Here is a 20,527-nt window from a genome sequence, read left to right as displayed (position 1 = left end):
TAGGGTTCCCACTCACACCTGGGAGCAGGGTGGGGCACGGAGCACAGACAGCCTGAGGGAAAAGGCTGAGCGCGCACGGCTGGGGCGGCGTAGCCGCGGGCGAGCAGGGCTAGTGCCCGGCGGCCCCGCCCCCTCCTCGGCGGTCTCCTTCGCGGGGCTTTTCCTGCTGGGCTCAGGAAGCCGGCCTAGTACCTCCCGGAACAATAGCTCTGGGCCGGCTGTCGGCTCCTGGAGAGGCCGGCGCCGGGCCGCGGGACACGGAGGCGACCGCGCCGCCGGGGGTCCGCGGCGAGTCCCCGGTCCGGGCCGAACCCTCAGCTGAGCTCGGCGCTGCCCGGGTCATTGTTGGCCGGGACTGAGGAGCGGGAGCCGGGGGAGGAGCTGGGGAGGCAGCGGCGGCGGCAAGAAGCCAGAGGGGGAGCCAGAGAGCGAGGGAGGGAGGGACGGAGGCAGCGAGCGAGCGGGCGAGCGAACGAGGGAGGGAGGAGGTAGAGAGACAGGGAGGGTGGGAGGGAGGAGGAAAAATAAAGAGGAGAGCCGAGCAGGGCTGAACAATAGAGAGAAGCGGACGGGTGAGGAGGAGAGGCCAGCTGCTGCTGTTGGGCAAGAGCGGGCGCCCAGGCAGCCCGGACCCCGGCCCCGGCCAGAAAGCAGGCGGCCAGCGCCCCCGGGGGAAGGGGTACCATGGGGGAGCCGGCGACAGTCGCCCCCAGCCCGCCTCGCGCCTCCGCTTGAGGGAGGCTTGGCGTCCTCTGCCCCAGCCAGCCGCCCCAGCCTCCAGCCCTCGAAGCCCGGAGTCCGCTGTGTCTGCGGCCGCAGCCGCAGCCGCTGCGCCCCGCGCCCTCCGCCCACCCGGCGCCGAGCAGTCCTCGGCCCCAGGCTTCGCCGGCCTGGGGCTGCTTGCGGGCGCCCTCCCCCAGTCATGAACCCCCCGGAGGGGGCTGCGGAGGAAGGAGGAGCAGCCGACTCGGACGTGGACGCCTTTTTCCGGACAGGTAGACTGAGCAGGGCGCGGGCAGCCGGGGGCAGGGCCGCTGCCTTGGACGCGGCGTCTCGGACAAGTTTGGGGAAGCAGGGCTGTTGCTGGGGTGTGTGTGTTGGGGAACCGTCCCCCTCGTCGTCTGAACTGGAGTTGCCGAGATTCTTGTTGTTATGGCAATGCTGGTCGCGTTTCGGGGATGGGTGGGGGCTGGGAGCTCAGCGCCCCTTGGTGTTCACCTCACTTGCGGGAGACTGTGGTGGGGAGGCGGGAGGCGGTTCCCTCGGCCGCCTTCTCCCGGAGCGCGGGGATGGGGCGATGTTGGATCACTTTGCGGTGTGCCGCTCCAGCTGCCGGCGTCCCTGGCCCCTCCCTCGATACCCTCCTCCCAGCGCCTGTCAGCCAGGCTCTGGCTGCCCTGGGCTGGAACCCCTTCTCGGCCCAGGGGCCCGGGGCCTTGATGTGCGAAGAGGAAGGCCGTGGGGACCCGGAGTCACGCAGGCTGCAGACTGACAGTCTGGAGCGGGGCGGACTCAGGACGGTCAAGCAGGGTGTGTGTGGGGAGCCAGCGTCTTAGACTTGAGAGGCTGACGGTGCTGGGAGGGCGGTGGGCGCCTCAGACGTCCTCCTAGTCCTCCTCTTCTCCAGTTCTGGGAACGGATGAGATTTTCATAAGAATCACTTATTCCTGGAAGTGTGAGTTAGCATCCCCCTCATACACACCCACTGAGTCTTTCCTTGCCTGTGGCTTGTGAAGCCCCCAGATTTGCCTTTCCAGCTGTTTGCAGCCTCGCCACCTCCCATCCCCCAGCTCTATAGCTTCTGTTCCCTGACTACAGAGCCCCTTCCTCAGAACAGACACCCACCACCTTCATCTCCCAACACCTGTGGCCCTGTTTCTCTGATGGTCCGGGATTACCCATCTCCCTTTTACCTGTGGCTTCCGCCACCTCGGTAGATAGAGCTCCTCATCCTCCCAAGTCTGGAACCATTTTGTCTGGAATCTTTGCCCCAAGGAGTCCAGTAAGTTATGAGACCCTGCGCTTCTGCCCTCTCCTTTGGTGAGCTGGATTAGAGGACGTGGGCTGGTGGAGCCAGATCAGGTTAGCTCTGAAGGCTCTCTGCACATCCATCTGTTTCCTAAACTCATTGTCTTGCCCTGGAGGTCATCTCTGGGAAGGGGGTGGAGTGCTTTGTTGGGGAGACTTGTGGCTTTAGATGTAAGACTTGATTGGCCCATATGTTCATTTTCTAGTGGGTCTGGAAAGGAAAACGCTTTAGTACAGGCTGATTCCAGGAACTGGAGAAAGCAGAGGGAGCCTCTCTTACCCTATCCTGCTCCTCAGGGCTCAGCCTTGCCTCCCTCCCTCCCTCCTTCCTTTTCCCCAGAGGTCATATTCATTCTCATTCTCTGTCTCTCTCTCTCTCTCTGTCTGTCTCTCTCTCTCTCTCTCTCACAGCCTAGGACCCAAGGTATGGATTCTCAAGTGTGTGTGGGGAGCCACCATCTCAGACTTGACCTGAGTTTATAGCCTGGCATCTAGGGTCAGATTTTTGGGAGCTAAGTGGTATCTGGAAACACTCACCAGGGGGTCTTCCTGACCCCTCTTGCCTCCCATCTGGGGCAAAAGCGTGCCTTTTCTTAGCTCTGAGGAAAACTCTTGAAGTGGGAGACTTCCCACTTTTTCTTTCTAGACCCCCTGCCTTTCTTTTTCTTTCTCTTCTTTCTTTTTGGTGTCCACTCCTCCTTCCCCTTTCTTACCATACAAACACTAGTTCCTGTCCATTCTCTGTCCCAGACCCTTGGAGCAGAGCTCAGTTTCTAGATGCTTGCTAATTTCTGACAAATGAATTCACACAGCATTAATGGTGTTAATGGCCTGTAATGGTTCAGTATGTTACTTTTCCTAGGGCCTTTCAAAACCCAACATGGGGCTTATATTGTTTAGCTCCAGCTCAAATCACAGAGTAAATAGCAGACTCCTGTGGGACTCTTGTTAGGGCTATTCCTTCTTGGGCAGGCTTGGTGAAGGGAGGCTAGGTCTGATGTGCACTTAGAATCAGAGAAATGTGAAACCCTCAATGCATATGGCTGGAAATGCTTTGTGACCTATAACAAGTTCCAAGAGGGAGTACAGGCTGCCAGTGGTCCTGTTTGGCCCTCTGTGCTCTTCTTCCTGATCTACTCCTTCCAATCTCTAGCCTGGGCTCTTGCTGGGGATTCTTAGGCCATATTTCCAAACTTTGTGGAAAAGGCCATGTTTCTTAGCTTTCTTCCTTCGGATTCCTCTTTCTATGGATCATAGCAACTGGCAGGCTGGACATTATGAATTTATTCAACTGAGCAATTGAGAGACCTTCAAACAAATTAAAGTCCCTAGTGCCAGGGTTACCCCCTCGTTTTTGGTGGAAAATTTTGCATGCACAAAGACCAGATTGGCAATTGTTTTGTCAAGACCGCAGTATGCTATGCCTCTAATTAGGCATGTTTCAAATAATACTGTCCTTACTTGTCATATTCTGATTATTTTGGTATTTCATTTCTCTTGACCAACTGATAAAGCTAGATTTATTACATCTTCCCTACATGCATGTGGACACAGGTAGATAGTGCCCCCCCAACCACTGTCTTCAGGATATGCCCTTGCTCAAAAACCTAAAATGACTCCCTACTGACCCTGAATCAATTTTAAACTCTTCTCGTGGGTTTCCAAGACTCTCCCTATCTGGCCTTGCCCTACTTACCCAATCCTGTTTCCTATTCCTCCCCAAACTACATCTTCCATTCGGTCAATCTGAAATCCTCAATGTCATGCCCCAACCCACTATTCTTATAGATTGGTGGACTCCACATCATCTTCCTGGAAATTCTCTATTCCAAGCATGTCTTATTAATTAATATGTCTTAGTAATTTTATTGATCATGTTTATGAGGTAGAGAAGGGGAAATATGGGGACTCAGATCTGGGAATAGGAACCACTTGGAATAAAAAACCAACAAGGACTTTTCAACTTCTACCAGAAGTGTTCTGCTGTCTAGGGTGCTGTGGAATACAAATGAAATACTGACCGTGGTCTCTGCCCTTGAAGAACTTTTAAAAGAAGATTGATAATTACTTCCAGAGATTAATTAATTGCTAAACATAATGTGCTATAAAGTAAAAAGTTGACAGAACTACAGAGGAGTGAAACTGAGGGTTGCCTTTGAGGGGGGATGAGGATGGGGAGTGGGAAGAGCAGCATGGGCAAAGGCACAGGGAGGTTGGGGCATGACATTGAGGATTTCAGATTGACCGAATGGAAGATGTAGTTTGGGGAGGAATAGGAAACAGGATTGGGTAAGTAGGGCAAGGCCAGATAGGGAGAGTCTTGGAAACCCACGAGAAGAGTTTAAAATTGATTCAGGGTCAGTAGGGAGTCATTTTAGGTTTTTGAGCAAGGGCGTATCCTGAAGAAAGTGGTTTTTGGAAAGGTTAATCTGGAGGTGATATGACTGATGAAGTAGAGAAGCGAGAGTAAAAAATCCAGGGAGATACAAAAGTGATCTAGACCTGAGATGGAGGGGACTTGGTCTGGATTGGTGGCAGAAAGGATGGGGATTCAGAGATAACACTTGAGAGACATTTTCAAAGGCAGAAATGTGGGGATTTCTTGACAAGCTAGTAATAGGAGGAAAAGAAAATTAAGCTCATGAGGAAACGGAAGTAGCTTGGTTGATAGCATAGAGGACTGATGGTCCCTGCTGATGTAGTCTGGATGAAGACAAGAGTCCTTTTCTCAGGTAGTGATGTTTGCTTCAGATGTGGATAATTGGAGGTGATTGAGGGATATCCAGGTGGAGTTTTGTGGGAAATGTGGGACTCAAGACAGGAGCATAGGGGTTAGTGTTGGTGATGTAGACTTAGAAGACTTCTGCACCATGAATGGATGCAGCTGAAGCTTTGTTGTGATTTGGCTCTTGGAGGGGGTGGAGGAAAGTGAGGGGGGCTCTCATTAGAAATCGGGGGAGAAACCCTTATTCAGGAAGTGGCAACAAAGGGGACTTGATCCTGGGGACCTTAGGGAGTCAGCATAGGTTTTGATGTGATGACAGGCTGCAGATAGGTTGAGCAGGAGGAGCACTGGCTAAGTGTCACTAGATGTGATAAAAAGAAGGCCACTGAGAACTCTTGGGAGCACAACATTAGAACAAGGATTCAGAATAGGGATTTGGGGTGGTGGGCTTGAAGTAGTTAATTGCAGAGTTTATCAGTGAAAGGAAAAAGAGATTGTGTGCTAGCCATAAGCAGTTTTCGTTTCATGTTCTTTTCTTTTTTTCTGTCAGTCAGAGCGGGTTTGGAGGTGGGAGGGAGAAAGCCCATGGACAGGAAAAACTGAAGATGCCAGCTTGATTGTTGAGTTAGATACGTGAAGAGGTGAGATAAGAATAGGTTTTTGAATAAATTCAAGAGCTTAGCTTTGGTGACAGAGGAGAAAGCTCTTTCTTTACTATTCAAAGGAAAAACCCTAAGAAGATAAGTGAAAATAGAATGATGTGGAAATATCTTCTTTTTCTGTCTTTGTGTTGAGCTTTGTCCTGTGATTCCAGACATTTTCAACTGGAATGTTTGCTGTTACTTAGACTTTGGCCAGACTTAAACTCAACTCTGTATGTCTTTCCAACTCCCCAAACTAGCTCCTGCTCTTGCCTGCATTAATTCTGCAAGTGGCATCCTCCCTCTCTCACTCATGATATTTAAAACCTTGGTATTGTCTGTGAGGGATCTCTCCTCTAACAAACCCTATTGAATTATCTTTCATAGTTAGCCCTTGCTGTTCATGCCACTAATGGACTCCTTGTAGTGGCTTTGATTCTTGTCCTTGGAACTTGCTCTTTCACCCCTACTGCAAATTGGCATCTGCAGGCAGATCGCGCTTCCCAGAGTAGATTGCACTACTTTCATCATGTCGCTACCTGGTTTGGTCTATGGACATACAATGACTCCCTAGGGCCTTCAGGGCCAAGCAAGTCCTTACTTTACAGCTCAGCTCCAGCCTGGCTGCTCTTCTCACTATCCAAGGTCACCTTGACTCACGTTCTCCTTGAATCATCTACCCTGGCACAGCCACTCTCTAAAGCTAACGTATTCTTAGAGACTTGAGCCCCACCTTCTTCTGGGAGCTTTTGCAACGCAGAAGATGAACTCTCTCTTCCAAGTTCCTCACTTGTCTATACTCATTTTCTTATTTCATCAGTGGTATTATATTGTGTGTTTACTCTTTCATACATGTAGGGTTGATCTCTACCATTGAAGGTATTATTAATTTTTTTTGGAGGTAAGGAGAAAGATCTTCTAAAGAGCTTGTGATTTATCAATAAAAAAACCACCAGTCCCAATATAGATAAAGCAGATGTGGAAATACATAAGCAAGTGTTGAATCTAGGTGGTAGTATGTTGGTATTTACTGTATGATTCTTTAAACTTTTCTCTCAGATGATAGCCCCATCCTGCCTAGACAGAGGAACTGGACATCATTGTGTTCAGATCATAGAGAAGGGAAATTTGGGAACAACACCTTATGCTGGTATGCAATTCTTTGAATAAATATCACCACCCTGACTGTGCATTGTCAGGTACCTAAAGGAGAGGAGGTCTGTCATGTCCTGAGCTCTCTTTTGTAGCAATGGAAAATACCTCTTTTTGACATGGTGCTCTGTGCTCCATAATGTAAACCTGATGCGTAATTCAGTGTTTATTGTTCTTCTTGATTCTCCTCCATTTCTACTCATCATGAATTGGGCTTTTGGTCACACCACTTCCCAGAAACTTCTGGGGAGTAGTGAGAGGACTTTGCTGTTCTGGAGAGGGTATGTTGTTAATATTTCTAATAGTGAATTTATATAACTTTTTCTATATTAATGTATTTTAGAACATATCAGTGACATCTAGGAGCTCTCCATAAGATTTGGGAGCCTTTGCTTCTTCCTTGTGCTTCCAATCATCAGTAACTCTATTACTGGCTCATTCTGTCTAATTGTATTTGGTAATCTTTTGTGGGATGAAAGAGGTAAGGATAAACTGAAGCTATTAGAATAAACTGAAGCTACAGAGAGAAATTTAGTTAGAAGTAAGAAAAATCTACTGACCGTAAATATCAATAAAGCACTAGCACAGGTGACCTAGAGGTTCTTTTAAGATGTTAGAGAATGAAAATTTTTAGTTTTCGAAGTTCTTTCTGGTTCTGGAACTTGGCAGTTTTACTTTTGGAGGGAGTCAGTATGGTATAGTCCAGTGGTTCTCAATTTTATCTCCCAGAGAACCATTGTCAATGTCTGGAGACATTTTTTGGGGTGTCACAATTTGGGATGGGAGGGAATGTTGCTACTGGCATCTCGTGGGTGGAGGTCTAGGGAACTGCTAATCATCTTATAATGCATAGGACTATAAGGAATTATCCAGCCCCAAAGTGTTAATAGTGCTGAGATTGAGAAACCCTGGTGTAGCCAGAGATCATGGGTTTTGTTGTATGAGATAGACTCAGCACTAACTAGGTGTAGAATCTTGGGCAAATTATTTAATTTCTTTCATCCTCAGTCTTCTGCAAAACTGGACTAATAATACTTGTTTTACAAGTTAGAAGGATTAAGTAGGAAAACAATGTGTAAAAAACAACTAGTGGTTTCTGATACAAGGTAGGAGCACAAGAAATCCTAGCCATCCTTGTTGTTCCTGCTATTTTAATATACAAATGGGATGGCACAAAGGCTGGGGATTCTCTGGAAGGGGTGTGTGCAGGCCTTTTGACATGGGGTGGAAGAGAATGCCAGAGAGGCAGCCTGACGGAGTGCCAGGAGCCTGTCTGTGGAATCAGAGGGCTAAGGTTTGGGCCTCAGTTTTTTCAATCAGTTATTTAACAATTTGTTTGACAAATATTTATTGAGTGCCTACTGCATCAATGTACTGTGCTATGGGAGTGTATAAAATCATTATAAGAAAAAATATGGGGCAGGAAGGGAAATAGATATAAATGTGTACCCCCTCAGGGAGCACTTGTATTTAAAGGGTAGGAAAATTAGAAAAAAGAAGCCCATGCAGGCGGCTTAGAAGGTCACGTAAGAGAACAGGAGGTGAATACTCCCCTTTGCTCTCTACTTATCTGGATGACTTGGGCAAGTGACTTCAACATCTGTGTAAGATTAGGGTAATACCGCCCTCCCCCACCCCCACATAGGGCTTTTGAGAGACTCAAATAAGATACTGTATGGGAAAGGCCTATATAAGGTGTACAATCCTATCCAAATATATGTAGATAGTTCCTTCCAAATTGAACATTTTATTACTCTGAGTGCCTCTTCTGACAAGTATTATCTTATTTAATCTGACTTCCATGGGACCTTTCCAGCCTAGGAAGAGAGCAGTCCTTCTCAATTTTGTTTTTGGGGCACTCCTATTCTCTCCTCCACAAAAGTATAAAAATGCCAGCACCCAGGCCCTGGCACATGGTCCCATGCCATCTGGAGGTGCCTAGCAAGAATGGAGTTCTTTCTTCTGTGAAGCCTCAGGTGGGTGCAGTGAATCAGTCCCTTCCTATTCCTTCTCTGGCTGCATGCAGTTCAGATTCCTCCTGCCACTCCTTTGTGTGTGAATGACTGGCAGCAAAATAACCAGGAAATGATTGACAGCCACAGGGCTGTTGGATCAATAGAGCTGCTTGAAATTGTGTCTACTGAGGAGTGAGGGAATGGAAATGATCAGCTGGTAGGACAGAGGAATAAATTCAGAGAAGTAAAGAACAAACTGTTGGAGAATTAGCTTCATCTCCTCCCCTTCTGCCCCATGGCATTATTAGAAGGGAGCTGAACATTAGCTAGAAAACATGGGCACGAGGGATAAACAGTAGGAGTGAAAAATGGTAAATGAGCTATGTTCTTAAGGAAGTGGTTAGTCCTCAAGCTGAGACTTGAAGGCTGAGTAGGATTTGGATGGGGAAGACAGAAAGTATTGTGTTTCCCGGTTTGACCAGCGTTAGGCATGTGGGAACATCCATGGCATATTTGGGACATTAAGAGGTCCAGTTCTAGTGACTCAGAGGATGCAGGTAGAAGATCAAAGGGAGAAAAAATTCAGAAGGGTGTGGGGACCAGATTGACTGATTGTTTCATTTATTAAACATTTACTGGGCTCCTAGATCATAAAGGGCCTTGAGTTACAAGCCAAGGAGTATGGTCTTCTCTGCAGTGTGCTTTTGAGAGACACTAAAAGTTTCTAAATGGGGCCATGACATGATCAGGAAGACAAATCTGGCAGCCCTATTGATTAGAGTGGGAGAGGCTGGCCAGGGCTGGATTGGGAGACCACTGTGATAGGTGAGGAGGGTCTGAACTTGATATATCACAGTGGAAATGGAGAGGAGGGGATGGATATAAGGGACTTCGTGGAGGTAGAGTTCATAGACCTTGCCACCTTGGATGTAGAAATGTTGAGGAAAAAGCAGGAATTAAAAATGACTCCAAAGCTTAGAGCCTGGTGACTGGGAGGATGTAGATACCCTAAATGAAAGTAAGGATTTAGAAAGAGGAAAAGCAGCTGTGGGGAGGCAGGAGGAGAGGGAGGATTTGGGGACTTACTTTGGGACATGTTGCATTTCAGGTGTCAGTGAAATAGCTAAGGGAGGTGTCAATTCTGTAGGCGGATAAGAGAGAGAGAGAGTCTGGAGCTTTGGAAGGAGGCCAGAGCCAGAAAAGTAGATTTGGGAGATATCCGTAAGAAGTTGTGGCTGGACTTATCAGAATAGATGAGATAATAAAAGAAAAGCATATATAGGCTTAATGGCAGAGGGCCAAGGGCAGATATGTAGACGCAAGTGAAAGGCTGGAGGAGAACCAGGAGAGAGCCCGAGAGCAGTGCTCTGGTTCTGGAAATTGGGAGATCATTGGTAACCTTTGGAATTACTTTTAGGGGGTGGAATCCAAATTGCAAGGGGAATGGGGAGTGAGTGGATGGGGAGGAAGTGGTGGGAGTGCATATAGATGACTCTGGAAAGGTTTGGCTGTGAAGGGAAGGTTAAAAATAGTAAGGTAGCTGGAGATGGGTAGCAGAGTTGAAGAAAGGCTTTTTTTAGGTGGGGAAGATATATGAATACCTAGGGGTGGGGAGGAGGAAGAGAAGAATGAATATTTAGGGAAGAGAGGAGGAATTATTGGACTAAAGTCCTGGATGAGCCTGGAGGGATGAATTTCAATGTCAGCTGCAGGGTGAGCTCTGGGCTAGAGGAGGAGACTGGGGGAAGGTAGATGTGAGTAAAGTAGCTGGCCAGCGAGGACCTCAGCTGAGGGCACAATGTGCCTGATCAACAGTCCCATTAGAGAGAGTATCAATCAGCTGGCTTGGAGGTTCAGGGGCCAGTGGTGCCATACTTGAGGAGAATGGTGTAAGCTGAGGGCAGCTATGAAATCAGTTAAGCTTTGGGTTGGTGTGTGACCCTAGATGGTCCTTGGAGAGGAAAGATGGAAAGAAGTCTAGGAGATCCCAAATTAGCAGTCCTTTTAGAAATGCTGGCAGTTTCCTTTTGCAGTCTGAGGCGGGATCTTCTCCAGGCTATATAGTAGGGTCTGCAGAATCACCTCTAACAGAGTGTGAGTCCAAAAGGCAAGTTAGTGGGTTGGAGGGTGGGTGGGAAGAGGAGAGAGGAGGGGGACTCAGGCAAGAAGGTGTTGGGGACAGTCTCCGGGCGAGGGGTGAATGTCTGGCTATCAGGTGCTATACCTGCCCTTGAACTTCTAGGGTTTCCTCAATGCCTCTAGAAGTCCTAGAAGAATGAGGAAGTATAGTGACTGAGCCTTTTTCCCATGCTTCTTCATTAAGAGAAACCCCCGCACACAAGAGGGAAGAGGTGAGCTCTACCATTCTGTTGGCTGAAAACACTCCCTCTGACTGGACTCCCAACTCTTCTTTTAGGGAAAAATCCAAGGACTGTCATTAAGGGAAAGGCCCCATTTCAATGAAGGTTTCTCAAGGATCTGACACAGCCCTCCAGAGGGGTGGGGAATCTGGGGGCTCCTATTCCAAAAGGTGGGCTGTGGGGTACTGGACTTATATCTGTTAGAGTAGAAGGAGGTGGGAGTTTCCTTACGTGTAGCTCAGTCCCAGAATCATAGTCTTAAAACAAGAACTTAATAGCTGTGTGACCTTGTGAAAATTACAACCTCTCCTACCTTCAATTTCCTCATCTGTGAAATGGGTAAAAAAATTCTTACCTCTCAGGGTTGCTGGTTGTTTGTAGATATACCATATATTGCTATAGTTATATTCATATTATAAATAGTAATGGGATTTTATTACTAGTAATATGATTATTTTACATACATAATTGTATTATTAGTTAAATTAATCTATTTTCTAAATCATGAAACTTATGATGCTTCAATAGCTTGCTTCCCCAATCCGCCCCCTCCCTTCACCCTCCCTCCCTCCCTCCCTTCTTCCTTTCTTTCCTTCTTTGTAATAGCACAGAGATAGGCCGAGGTATGATTTTAAGCTTATGTTATAGTTATTCCAGAGCATGGCAGGGCAGGGACTGGGAATGTGGCTAAAATCCCTGCCTTGTACACTCTTACTCTGCAGTCCAGGGACAATGGGCATCTATGGGTGGTGGGGGTAGGGGAACAATATTGGGTTGACAGCTGTAGGCCTAGAAGGGAGACCCTGGAGACTGGCAGATGGTTAATTGAATATGACAAAAGGGGGCTAGGAGGCAGGGTGTGGGGCTTCTGGGGGATTCTTGTCTGACTTCTTACTGCCCTGCAAAGGAGGCTGTGTGGAGAGGGAGGAATAGCTTCAGGAGCAGTTGGGGGAAATACTGGCAGGCCTCCACATTGGTATGCGGCCATGGAAGGACAGAACACCATTGGGAGTGATGTCACAGCTTTAATTTGGAGGGTAAGTGTGAGATATTAGCTTTCTTCTCTGTACTCCATTGCTTCGGCACATAGCAGGCTCAGATACTTGGATGTAAAGGGAATGCTCCACGATCCCAAACATTGAGTTTTAACAGCTATATATCATTATCACTTTTCATGAGAACTGGACAAGGAACAGATCAATTTCAGTGACTGGATTTCTTTGTCTAGTTTTGTACTCATTCATTCAAACACAAGTGTCAAACACAAGGTGTGTACCTACTAAGTGCCAGGCTGTGGGAGTACAAAACCAAGTTAAAAGTAATCTTTTTCACATAGAGGGTAACAGTCTAGTGGGATTGCCTGACACATAAGCAAATTATTGTAATGTAGTATAGTAAGTGCCATAGAGGATTACATGCTGTATACATTGAGGATATAGAGGAAGGATCAACAGCCTCACCTGGGTGGGTGTGGGGAAAATTCACTAAAGAGGGGTTGCTTAGGCTGAAATGGATGAGGGAGTGGTGAAAATGAAGACAGACCACTGTTCAAGAAGCTTGGTCATAAAAATAAGGAGATAAAAATGGTAATTGAAAGAACATTTTGAGAGTGCTAGTAGTATCTTGTTTATTTCCCATGGTTGAGTTCTATTTGTGAAGTATCAATGAGCTGTAGACTTATATATGCAATTTTATGCAAGCAAATTGTGCTTCAATAATAATTTTTTCAAAAGTTCTCAGGTCCAGTGAAAATTTTTTTGATTTTTTGTTTTCCAAAGAGAGAAAAATCTTTGAATGTGTGAAAAAAATCATTGGTGGAGAGAGTGGTAGAGATGGAAGGTGTAAGAATGTGTTATGTGTATGGGCAGGGTAGCAGGGTGAGCTCTAGCTCCTCAAAAGTCAGAAAAGGATGGGATTCCCAGGCAAAGAGGTTATTTCTGGCATGGAGGGACATCTTTTCTCTCTGGCTACTGGAAAAGATCAGGTAGTGTTCATGTCAGATGCTGCTAGAGCTTTGATTAAGCTGACTTCAGACTTCTCTGTGACTGGGAGCCAAGGTCATATGATGGACTGAGAGATGCTGTGAACCTTGAAAGAGAGAAGACAGACTGGATCCATTCTCTGGACAGCGTGTGAGAAATGCATGAAAGATCGATTTGTCCAATTGAGTTCAGATTGCACCAGGTATGCAGGCTTCTGCATCTTGCTCAGCCTTGAAGGCTCTGAGTGGACGTGAAAACGGTGGACTCTTGAGTTCTTGGGTGGTGACTTGGCCAAGATGTCCAGTGTGGAGAAGAGATGTGTACCAGGTTTGTTTGGATACCCGCCTCCCTAAAACTTTACTGAACATTGATGGCTCAAAGTCCTTTTAGAGGACTCACCTTGGAAAATGGTCACGTCTGGTTTCTCCAAGAAGGTAGGTCCATACCTTTGGTTTGGACTTGTCTGTATTCTTCTCAACACCCAAGTCAGTGCCTTGAAGATAACACTTGCTTGATTAGTATTTGTTGGCTAGATTTTTTAAAAGAGCTATTTATTGGTGTGTGGGACATTTGGGAATTTTATAATGAAACATTGTGCTAAGGAAATGAATCATTTTTGTAGACAGGCAATTTTACCTTAAACAAAAAGATCTTTGAAATCAATATTGACTGTGAAATATAGTGCACAACTCTTGTTGATTCTGGATTAATTAGAGGGGACCCCTTTTAACATTTGCTTACAAATATTCATATATTTCATAGGCAATGGAAAAGTAAAGATGTACTCTTCTTTAAGAAAAACTCATACGGGAAAGTTCAGACATACAAATAAACCGACTAACCAGTACTGAATGAGAGTGTCTGCCACGTACCTAGCATTATGCCAGATACTAAGAGGGCTGCTAAAGATTAGTAACAAATGTTTCTTGTCTCTTAAGAATGTAAGGCCTTGTTGCATTGGGAGGGGGGAATTTATATAGGAAAAAATGGCTAATTGGGGATCAATTAGAAAGGGAATTTAACACATTCATTGATTTATTTAATATATATTTGTTGCCTATAAGCGGAAAGATAATTTAAATAAATTGTAAACAAGGTTTTCTTTATTTTGTTTTTATTTTTATCCTCACTGGAGGACATTTTCATTTGCTTTTCTAGAGAGAGTGAGGAAGGGAGAGAGAAATATCCATGCTAGAGAAGCATTGATTTGTTGCCTTCGAGCGCACCCAGACCGGGGACCCATGCTGGGACCAGGGATCATATGTGTCCGGACTGGGGGTTGCGTGCTCCCATGACTGGACCGGGATGAACCTGAAACCTAGGCTTGTACCCCAACCATAAATCAAACCCGCAACCTTTGGTTATGGGAAGATGCTCCAACTACTGAACCACACCAGCTGGGGCTAAATAAGGTTTCATTTAGAGAGAATTATTTTCAGTATACTTTCATAGAACATTAATTTTTTTATCCTAAAATTTTTTTTATTATAAAATTAGTGCTGGCTCACTGTAGAGCATTTGAAAAATATGATAAAATGTAAAAGCTAGAAAAGTCACTGTGATCCCATCATCCAGAGATAACTCCTATTTATTTGAGATATTTCGTCCTGGTCATATTCTCTATGTGCATATTCTCCCTTGATCCATTGTGTATATTTTGATCGTTGAGTTACGTTGAAAGACAAATTGGGGGGAGTGTTTACTTTTTCCAGGAATGAAGCTGCTTTTCCTACTGAATTTAAATGTATGATACACCATTATACGCATTTCTCTTAAGCAAAGTGAGATATTCATAAGCCAAGTAAGCTTTATATGGAGATAATGTAGGAAGACAGAGGAGGGGTAAAGACATTGACACATTGTTGTACAAAATATTTACACAAAACACAAGTGCAGGATCAATGATCAAAAGTGAATGCACTGTCTCCCTTCTTCCTAATATTAAGATAAATTCAACAGATATGTGTACCTGTTGCATGCACATATTTGTACAAATGTGTTGCTTTCTTATTTACCAAAAAAAGAGTTATGCTATACCTGTTTTTCTGCAACTTGCTTATATCACTTTATAATCATGGACATTTTTCCATGTCAGTACATATAGCTCTACCTCATTTGATTTGAGTTGTGTTATATTCCGTTGTGTGGATATGCCATATTTTATTTAACTATTCTCCTAATGATGGATATTTATAACCGAGCTTTTCTGTGGCTTAGTGTTTGTTCTGGGACATTATTTGGTCCAAAGAGTAGCAAGAAGGGTCACCCATTATTTGATTCTTTTCAAAGGTGATGTAGGACACTAGGTTCAGGATGTTTCCTCTGCTTTTATCCTCAAGAGAGAGGAAGAACAGCCAGTCCCTGTTCTCTGGAGGATAACTTTTTTTGTGTAATGTTTAAGGACACTTTTGTTAGTGACATTTAAATAAATGGTAGAGGCCATTCTTGGCTTCTTTTGCCGTGTGTCTTTAAGTGACCTAAGGAGCTGGATTTGCAGTCACAATTAGCCAAAAAAAGCCACATGTGTTCTGTGGGCTTGAGTGAAAGTTAATTCCAATACCACAGGTATGGCAGTGCTTTAGGTTGTGTGTGCAAAAACCATAGCCTGTGTTTGGCTAGAGGAATCCAAGGATATGATTCAAGAGACCTGGTTTCCAGTTCCACCCACCACTAGTTAGCTCTGTGACTTGGCCAAGCCAGTTAACATTTCTGCTCTTACAGATGGGATCTCTCTTTCCTCATCTGAAGAAAGAGGTAAACAAAATTGCCCTGCCATACCTCATAGGAATAGTTTGAGATAAAGTGAGATAATAGAAGGAAAAAACCTTGGACAAACAAAATTGCTGACCAAATGAAAAGAGTTTTTGTTGGCTGCCTGTCTCTGGGGTCTCCCTCAGTTTTGAGTGTGGTCGAAAGCTGAGCTAGGGGACTCAGATGAGAGTGACAGCCTGGACTGTGTTTGAGGACTGTACATTTTTTCATGTCTGGTAGGAAATTGTCAGCACTAGCGATGGAGTGAAATGTTTCATGTTAAGTTCCATTTGCTTTTGGAAAAGAGATATGTGTATGAGAGTGGAAGAGTGGCTCTTCTAACTGCCCAGAATTGCTGAGGATTTCTCTCTGATGGGTGACAGTGTAGCTCAGTTGCCCACTTACTTCTTACTACCCAGATGTGCAAAGAAGATACCGTTTTTAAGATTTACTAATGTAGAGCTAATTTTTCTCATGAACCCTCACCACAACTTGGCTAGTTTTATGGTATTGTGTATCAGGGTGGTTTTTGGGTTTTTTTGCTTTTTTGGGATGACTGTTTCTGTAAGGTAAATTTCTCAGTCACTCAGATTTTCTCCTGTTCTCTAACTTCTTTTTAGAATGGAATATATGTAGAGATGGACGTATGAACTTGTGGTGGTAGTGATGGAGTGAGGGACCAAGGGTGTTTAAAACCATGGCATGTGTGATGGCTGGTTTCATCTGGTCTTTGCTTCATGGAGCCTGGTCTGATCTGATTCTTCTATTTTAATTATATTTTATTGTTTATTCTAGTATAGTTGTCCCAAATTTTCCTCCTTTGCCCTCCTTTAGTACAGCTCCCCGACTCCCTCAGGCAATCTTGTCCATGTCCATGGATCATGCATATATGTTCTTTGGCTTCTCTATTCCCTATGCTGTACTTTACATTTGTACTCATGACTGTTCTGTAACTACCAATTTGTACTTCTTAATCCCTTCACCTTTTTGTCCATCTCCCCACACCCTCCCATACAGAGAATGACCAAAATGTTCTTTGTATCTATGATTGTTTCTCTTCTGCTTGTTTGTTTATTTTGTTGTTTAGATTCAATTGTTGATAGATGTACATTTATTGCCCTTTCATTGTTCATATTTTTAATCTCCTTCTTAAAGCAGACCCTTTAACATTTCATATAATACTGGTTTGGTGATGATGAACTCCTTTAGCTTTTTCTTGTCTGGGAAATTTTATCTGTCCTTTGATTCTAAATGATAGCTGTGCTGGATGGAGTAATCCTGATTGTAGGTCCCTGCTCTTCATCACTTTGAATATTTCTTGCCAATCCCTTGCAGCCTGCAAAGTTTCTTTTGAGGAATCAGTTGACAGTCTTATGGGGGCTCCCTTGTAGGTAACTATAACTGCATTTTTCTTGCTGCTTTTAAGATTCCCTTATTGTCTTTAACATTTGGCATTTTAATTATGATGTGTCTTGGAGTGTGCCTTTTTTGGGTCCATCTTGTTTGGGACTCTCTGTGCTTCCTGGACTTGCATGTCTATTTCCTTCACCAGGTCAGGGAAGTTTCCTTTAATTATTTTCAAATATGTTTCCAATTTCTTATTCTTTCTCTTCTCTCGGCACCCCTATGATGTGATTGTTGGTACGCTTGAATTTGTCCCAGAGGCTCCTTACACTACCCTCATTTCCTTGAATTGTTTGTTTTTCTTGTTGTTCTGCTTGATTGTTTTTTTGCTTCCTTATGTTCCAAATTGCTGATTTGACTCTCAGCTTCATCCACTGTACTGTTGATTTCCTGTGAATTGTTCTTTCTTTCAATTAGTGTATCCTTTGTTTTTGATTATCTTTTTTATGCTCTTGAGGTCCTCACTAAGTTTCTTGAGCATCCTTATAACCAGTGTTTTGAACTCTGCATCTGGTAGATTGCTTCTCTCAACTTTGTTTAGTTCTTTTTCTGGAGTTTTGTTCTCTTCTTTCATTTGTCTCTTCATTTCAGCAGCCTCCCTGTGTTGTTTTTATGTATTAGATAGAACTACTACCTCTTCCAGGTTTGATATAGTGGCTTAATGTATTGGGTTGGCCAAAAAGTTCACTTAGCTTTTTCTTTATGGTGGCTGTATTAGTGGTTGGTTGTCTTTAACTTCAGTTGAAACAATTTTGTTAGATTGTGTTATGACAGCTGTTATATCAGCATGCGTTAAAAAAACTTATAAAAACTGGTGAATGTTTGTGCATCTATCTTAATATTGAAGATGGAAGATGATATGCAACATTTTCACCATATTATGCTCTATTCTTTCAAGGAGGGAAAAACCACAACTGAAACACCAAAGATTTATGTAGTATATGGAGAAGGTGCTGTGAACAATTGAAAGTATCAAAAGTGGTTTGTGAAATTTCTTGGTACTATTGACATTTTGGCCAAATAAATTTTTGCTGTAGGGCTGTCTTATGCATTGGAAGATGTTAAATGGTACCCCTGGTCTCTAACCACTGGAAACCAATAGCAGGAGATAGCCAACATACTCAAAATATCCAAATCAATAAAATTATTGGTGTAAGTGAAAGATGTGCCTTTTATTTTTTTGGAAAAAACTAAACAGACTTTTTGGCCAACCCAATAGTAGGTGTTCTGTAGGGGTCTAGTGGCACAGCTTTCCCTATTACCCAAGCTGGATGCTCAAGGTATGCCCGTTGTGTGGGCTGTGTGCACCCTCTTCTTGTAGTTGAGCCTTCATTGCTGTTGGTACATCCAACGTCAGCTACCAGGGTCTGTACAGGGTCACACAGCATTAGCTACAAAGAGATCTGCAAATGGCTGCTACTAGTACTGGGCTTGGCCAGGGGAGGCCCAAGGCCAACTGCTGCTAGTTCTGGGCCTGGGCAACTCAATGAGAGGTACATGTAGGGTGTTCACTGAGGCCAGATGCTGTTTGTTTGAGAGAATTTAGGCAAATCTGAGGGATGAGCCAAGACAAGCTATTTGTAAAGAAAAGCCACCAGAAACAGCCTGGATGGGACCAAAAGTTGAGTGGGGTGTTGCCTCAGGGAATCACCAGGTTGATGGAGTCTCAGATGTGATGCCCACCGGTTGACCCTGTGGATTTGTAGGGGAAGTGCTCAGAAAGGGAACAATGGCCTCTGCCAGCACTTTTGTCCAGGAGAAAGCTGCCCCCAGCTCTCGCTCTAATGCCAGACAATTCATTTTCTCCCTGTACGTCTCTGATACCTTTCAATCTGCTGCTCCGGCACTGGAGCTCAGAAGGAGTGAGTCCAAGTAAGTCTGTGCGCAGGACCTTTAAGAGGAACTGCCTGGGGTTCCAGCAGTTTCTGTCTTCCACAGCCTCAATCCCTGTTGGTTTTTACAACAGGAAGTTAATGGAGACCTATCTTCCTGGCACTGGAACCCTGGGCTGGGGTGGGGGGGCCTGGTGTGGAGTTCAGACTCCTGAGATATCCCTCCTGATTTTTACCTGCCACGTGTGGGTGTGGGACCAGCCCATTTTGCATCTCCTCCCCTCCTACCAGTCTTGATGTGGTTTCTTCTTTAATTCTGTAGCGGTAGGACTTCTACTCAGCTCAGTTTATAATGGTTCTGAATGATGGTTGTTCTATAGCTGTGTTGTAATTCTGATGTGATTGTGTGAGGAGGTGAACTGTCTTTACTAACCTACACTAGCATCTTGACTGGAAGTCTCTGGTTTGAATCTTGTACTGGTGATACAGAGGTGTCGCTAGACCTGCCTTGCTTTTTGGGAATATTGTGCTGATACCCAGCACTAATATTTATGTCCTGTCTATTTGCCTATGGGATCAAAGGTCCTGCACATTGTAACCTCTTAGTCCTGATCCTTGGCCTTTGACTGGTCACTGACTCTCTGAGCATCTCTGAGTACTGTCACCTGCTCACTCAGTAACAATTGTAAGAAGGCAAAAACTATGCATCTGGCTCACCCAATTAGATATCAACTTTGACCAGTGCTAGGTTTTCATTTCCACACCTTTAACCTGTGTGGAATATGGGATGTGATTGCGTTGTAGGCATTCTTCTAGAGTTGCAGCCTCCTCAGGAGTGGTCTTACGGTGTCAGGTTCCTTCACACCTATTGGCATATTCCAAAGTTGCCTCCCCCTATTCCCTAAAACCTGATTGGACCATGAGGTGGGTGTATAGGAGGAGCCTGAGACCCTGATATCTTATTTACTAGACTGAAAATTTTCTGTGTTCCCCTGATGCTTAAAGGACAGGGCTTTCTCCCTTCTCTCATGGCAAGGTTTTCTCTTTTGTCACATACTGAGTGTTATCTGCCTCTGGCTTAGAGTGATTTTAAAGCTATTTCAGTGGTCAAGTTCACCCGGTCTGGATCTTGATATGTTAATGGGAGCTTGAGAATTCAAGTTGTATACTAAAAACAATCCTATCCTGAATGTCAACAGCTAAACATTGACGCTTTCTCTTTGCCTGCTACAATTATCCTAAATGTCTCTGAGGCAAATAGATGCAAGATTAAATATATGTAAGGGCATGCAAAAGAGAAAAGTGCATTATGTTTTTAAAAGTATTACTCTAGTAAAGACAATAATTTTGGGGAAAAGAGGTTTAGAAATGGGGCTTCCAAGATTGCCTTCACTAAGATTCCATCTATATACCTGTATGCTTATGTGCATGTAAACATGCAAAAGTGTGGCATTGTTGATTCTTCCAGTGAGCATTTAGTGAGCACTTCTTGCATCCCATGCACTGTGGTAGAGAGGGAACTATGGCACAGCCTCTGTCTTCCAGGAGCGCTGAGTCCTGGGAGGGCCAAAATGTTTGAGTTAGGGGCCTTTTAATTTATTTTTTTATTGTTGACACTATTACAGATGTCCCCCATTCCCCTCTCCCCTTTGTTGACCTCCACCCAGCCCCCACCCTCCTTCTCCCCTGGCCTTCAC

The 20,527-nt window shown here is 44.8% G+C and overlaps 1 protein-coding gene across 2 annotated transcripts in view; it reads left to right on the top strand.

Moving 5' to 3' along the window:
- Window positions 1–627: 627 nt before the first annotated feature.
- The window catches only part of KALRN (kalirin RhoGEF kinase), a 721,333-nt gene continuing 701,433 nt past the window's right edge, over window positions 628–20,527 (top strand). For both annotated transcript variants that reach the window (XM_054575190.1, XM_054575189.1), the window contains exon 1: window positions 628–995. In XM_054575190.1, the coding sequence (XP_054431165.1) occupies window positions 923–995 (73 nt within the window). In that variant the 5' untranslated portion in view covers window positions 628–922. The remainder of the gene's footprint in view (window positions 996–20,527) is intronic.

The sequence above is a fragment of the Pteronotus mesoamericanus genome, unplaced genomic scaffold (genome assembly GCF_021234165.1).
Source record: "Pteronotus mesoamericanus isolate MK-2021 breed Mesoamerican mustached bat unplaced genomic scaffold, CSHL_Meso_final contig_27, whole genome shotgun sequence".
In the NCBI taxonomy this organism is placed as follows: domain Eukaryota; kingdom Metazoa; phylum Chordata; class Mammalia; order Chiroptera; family Mormoopidae; genus Pteronotus; species Pteronotus mesoamericanus.
Note: the sequence above shows the minus strand (reverse complement) of the source record. Positions and strands in the feature narration are given on the sequence as shown.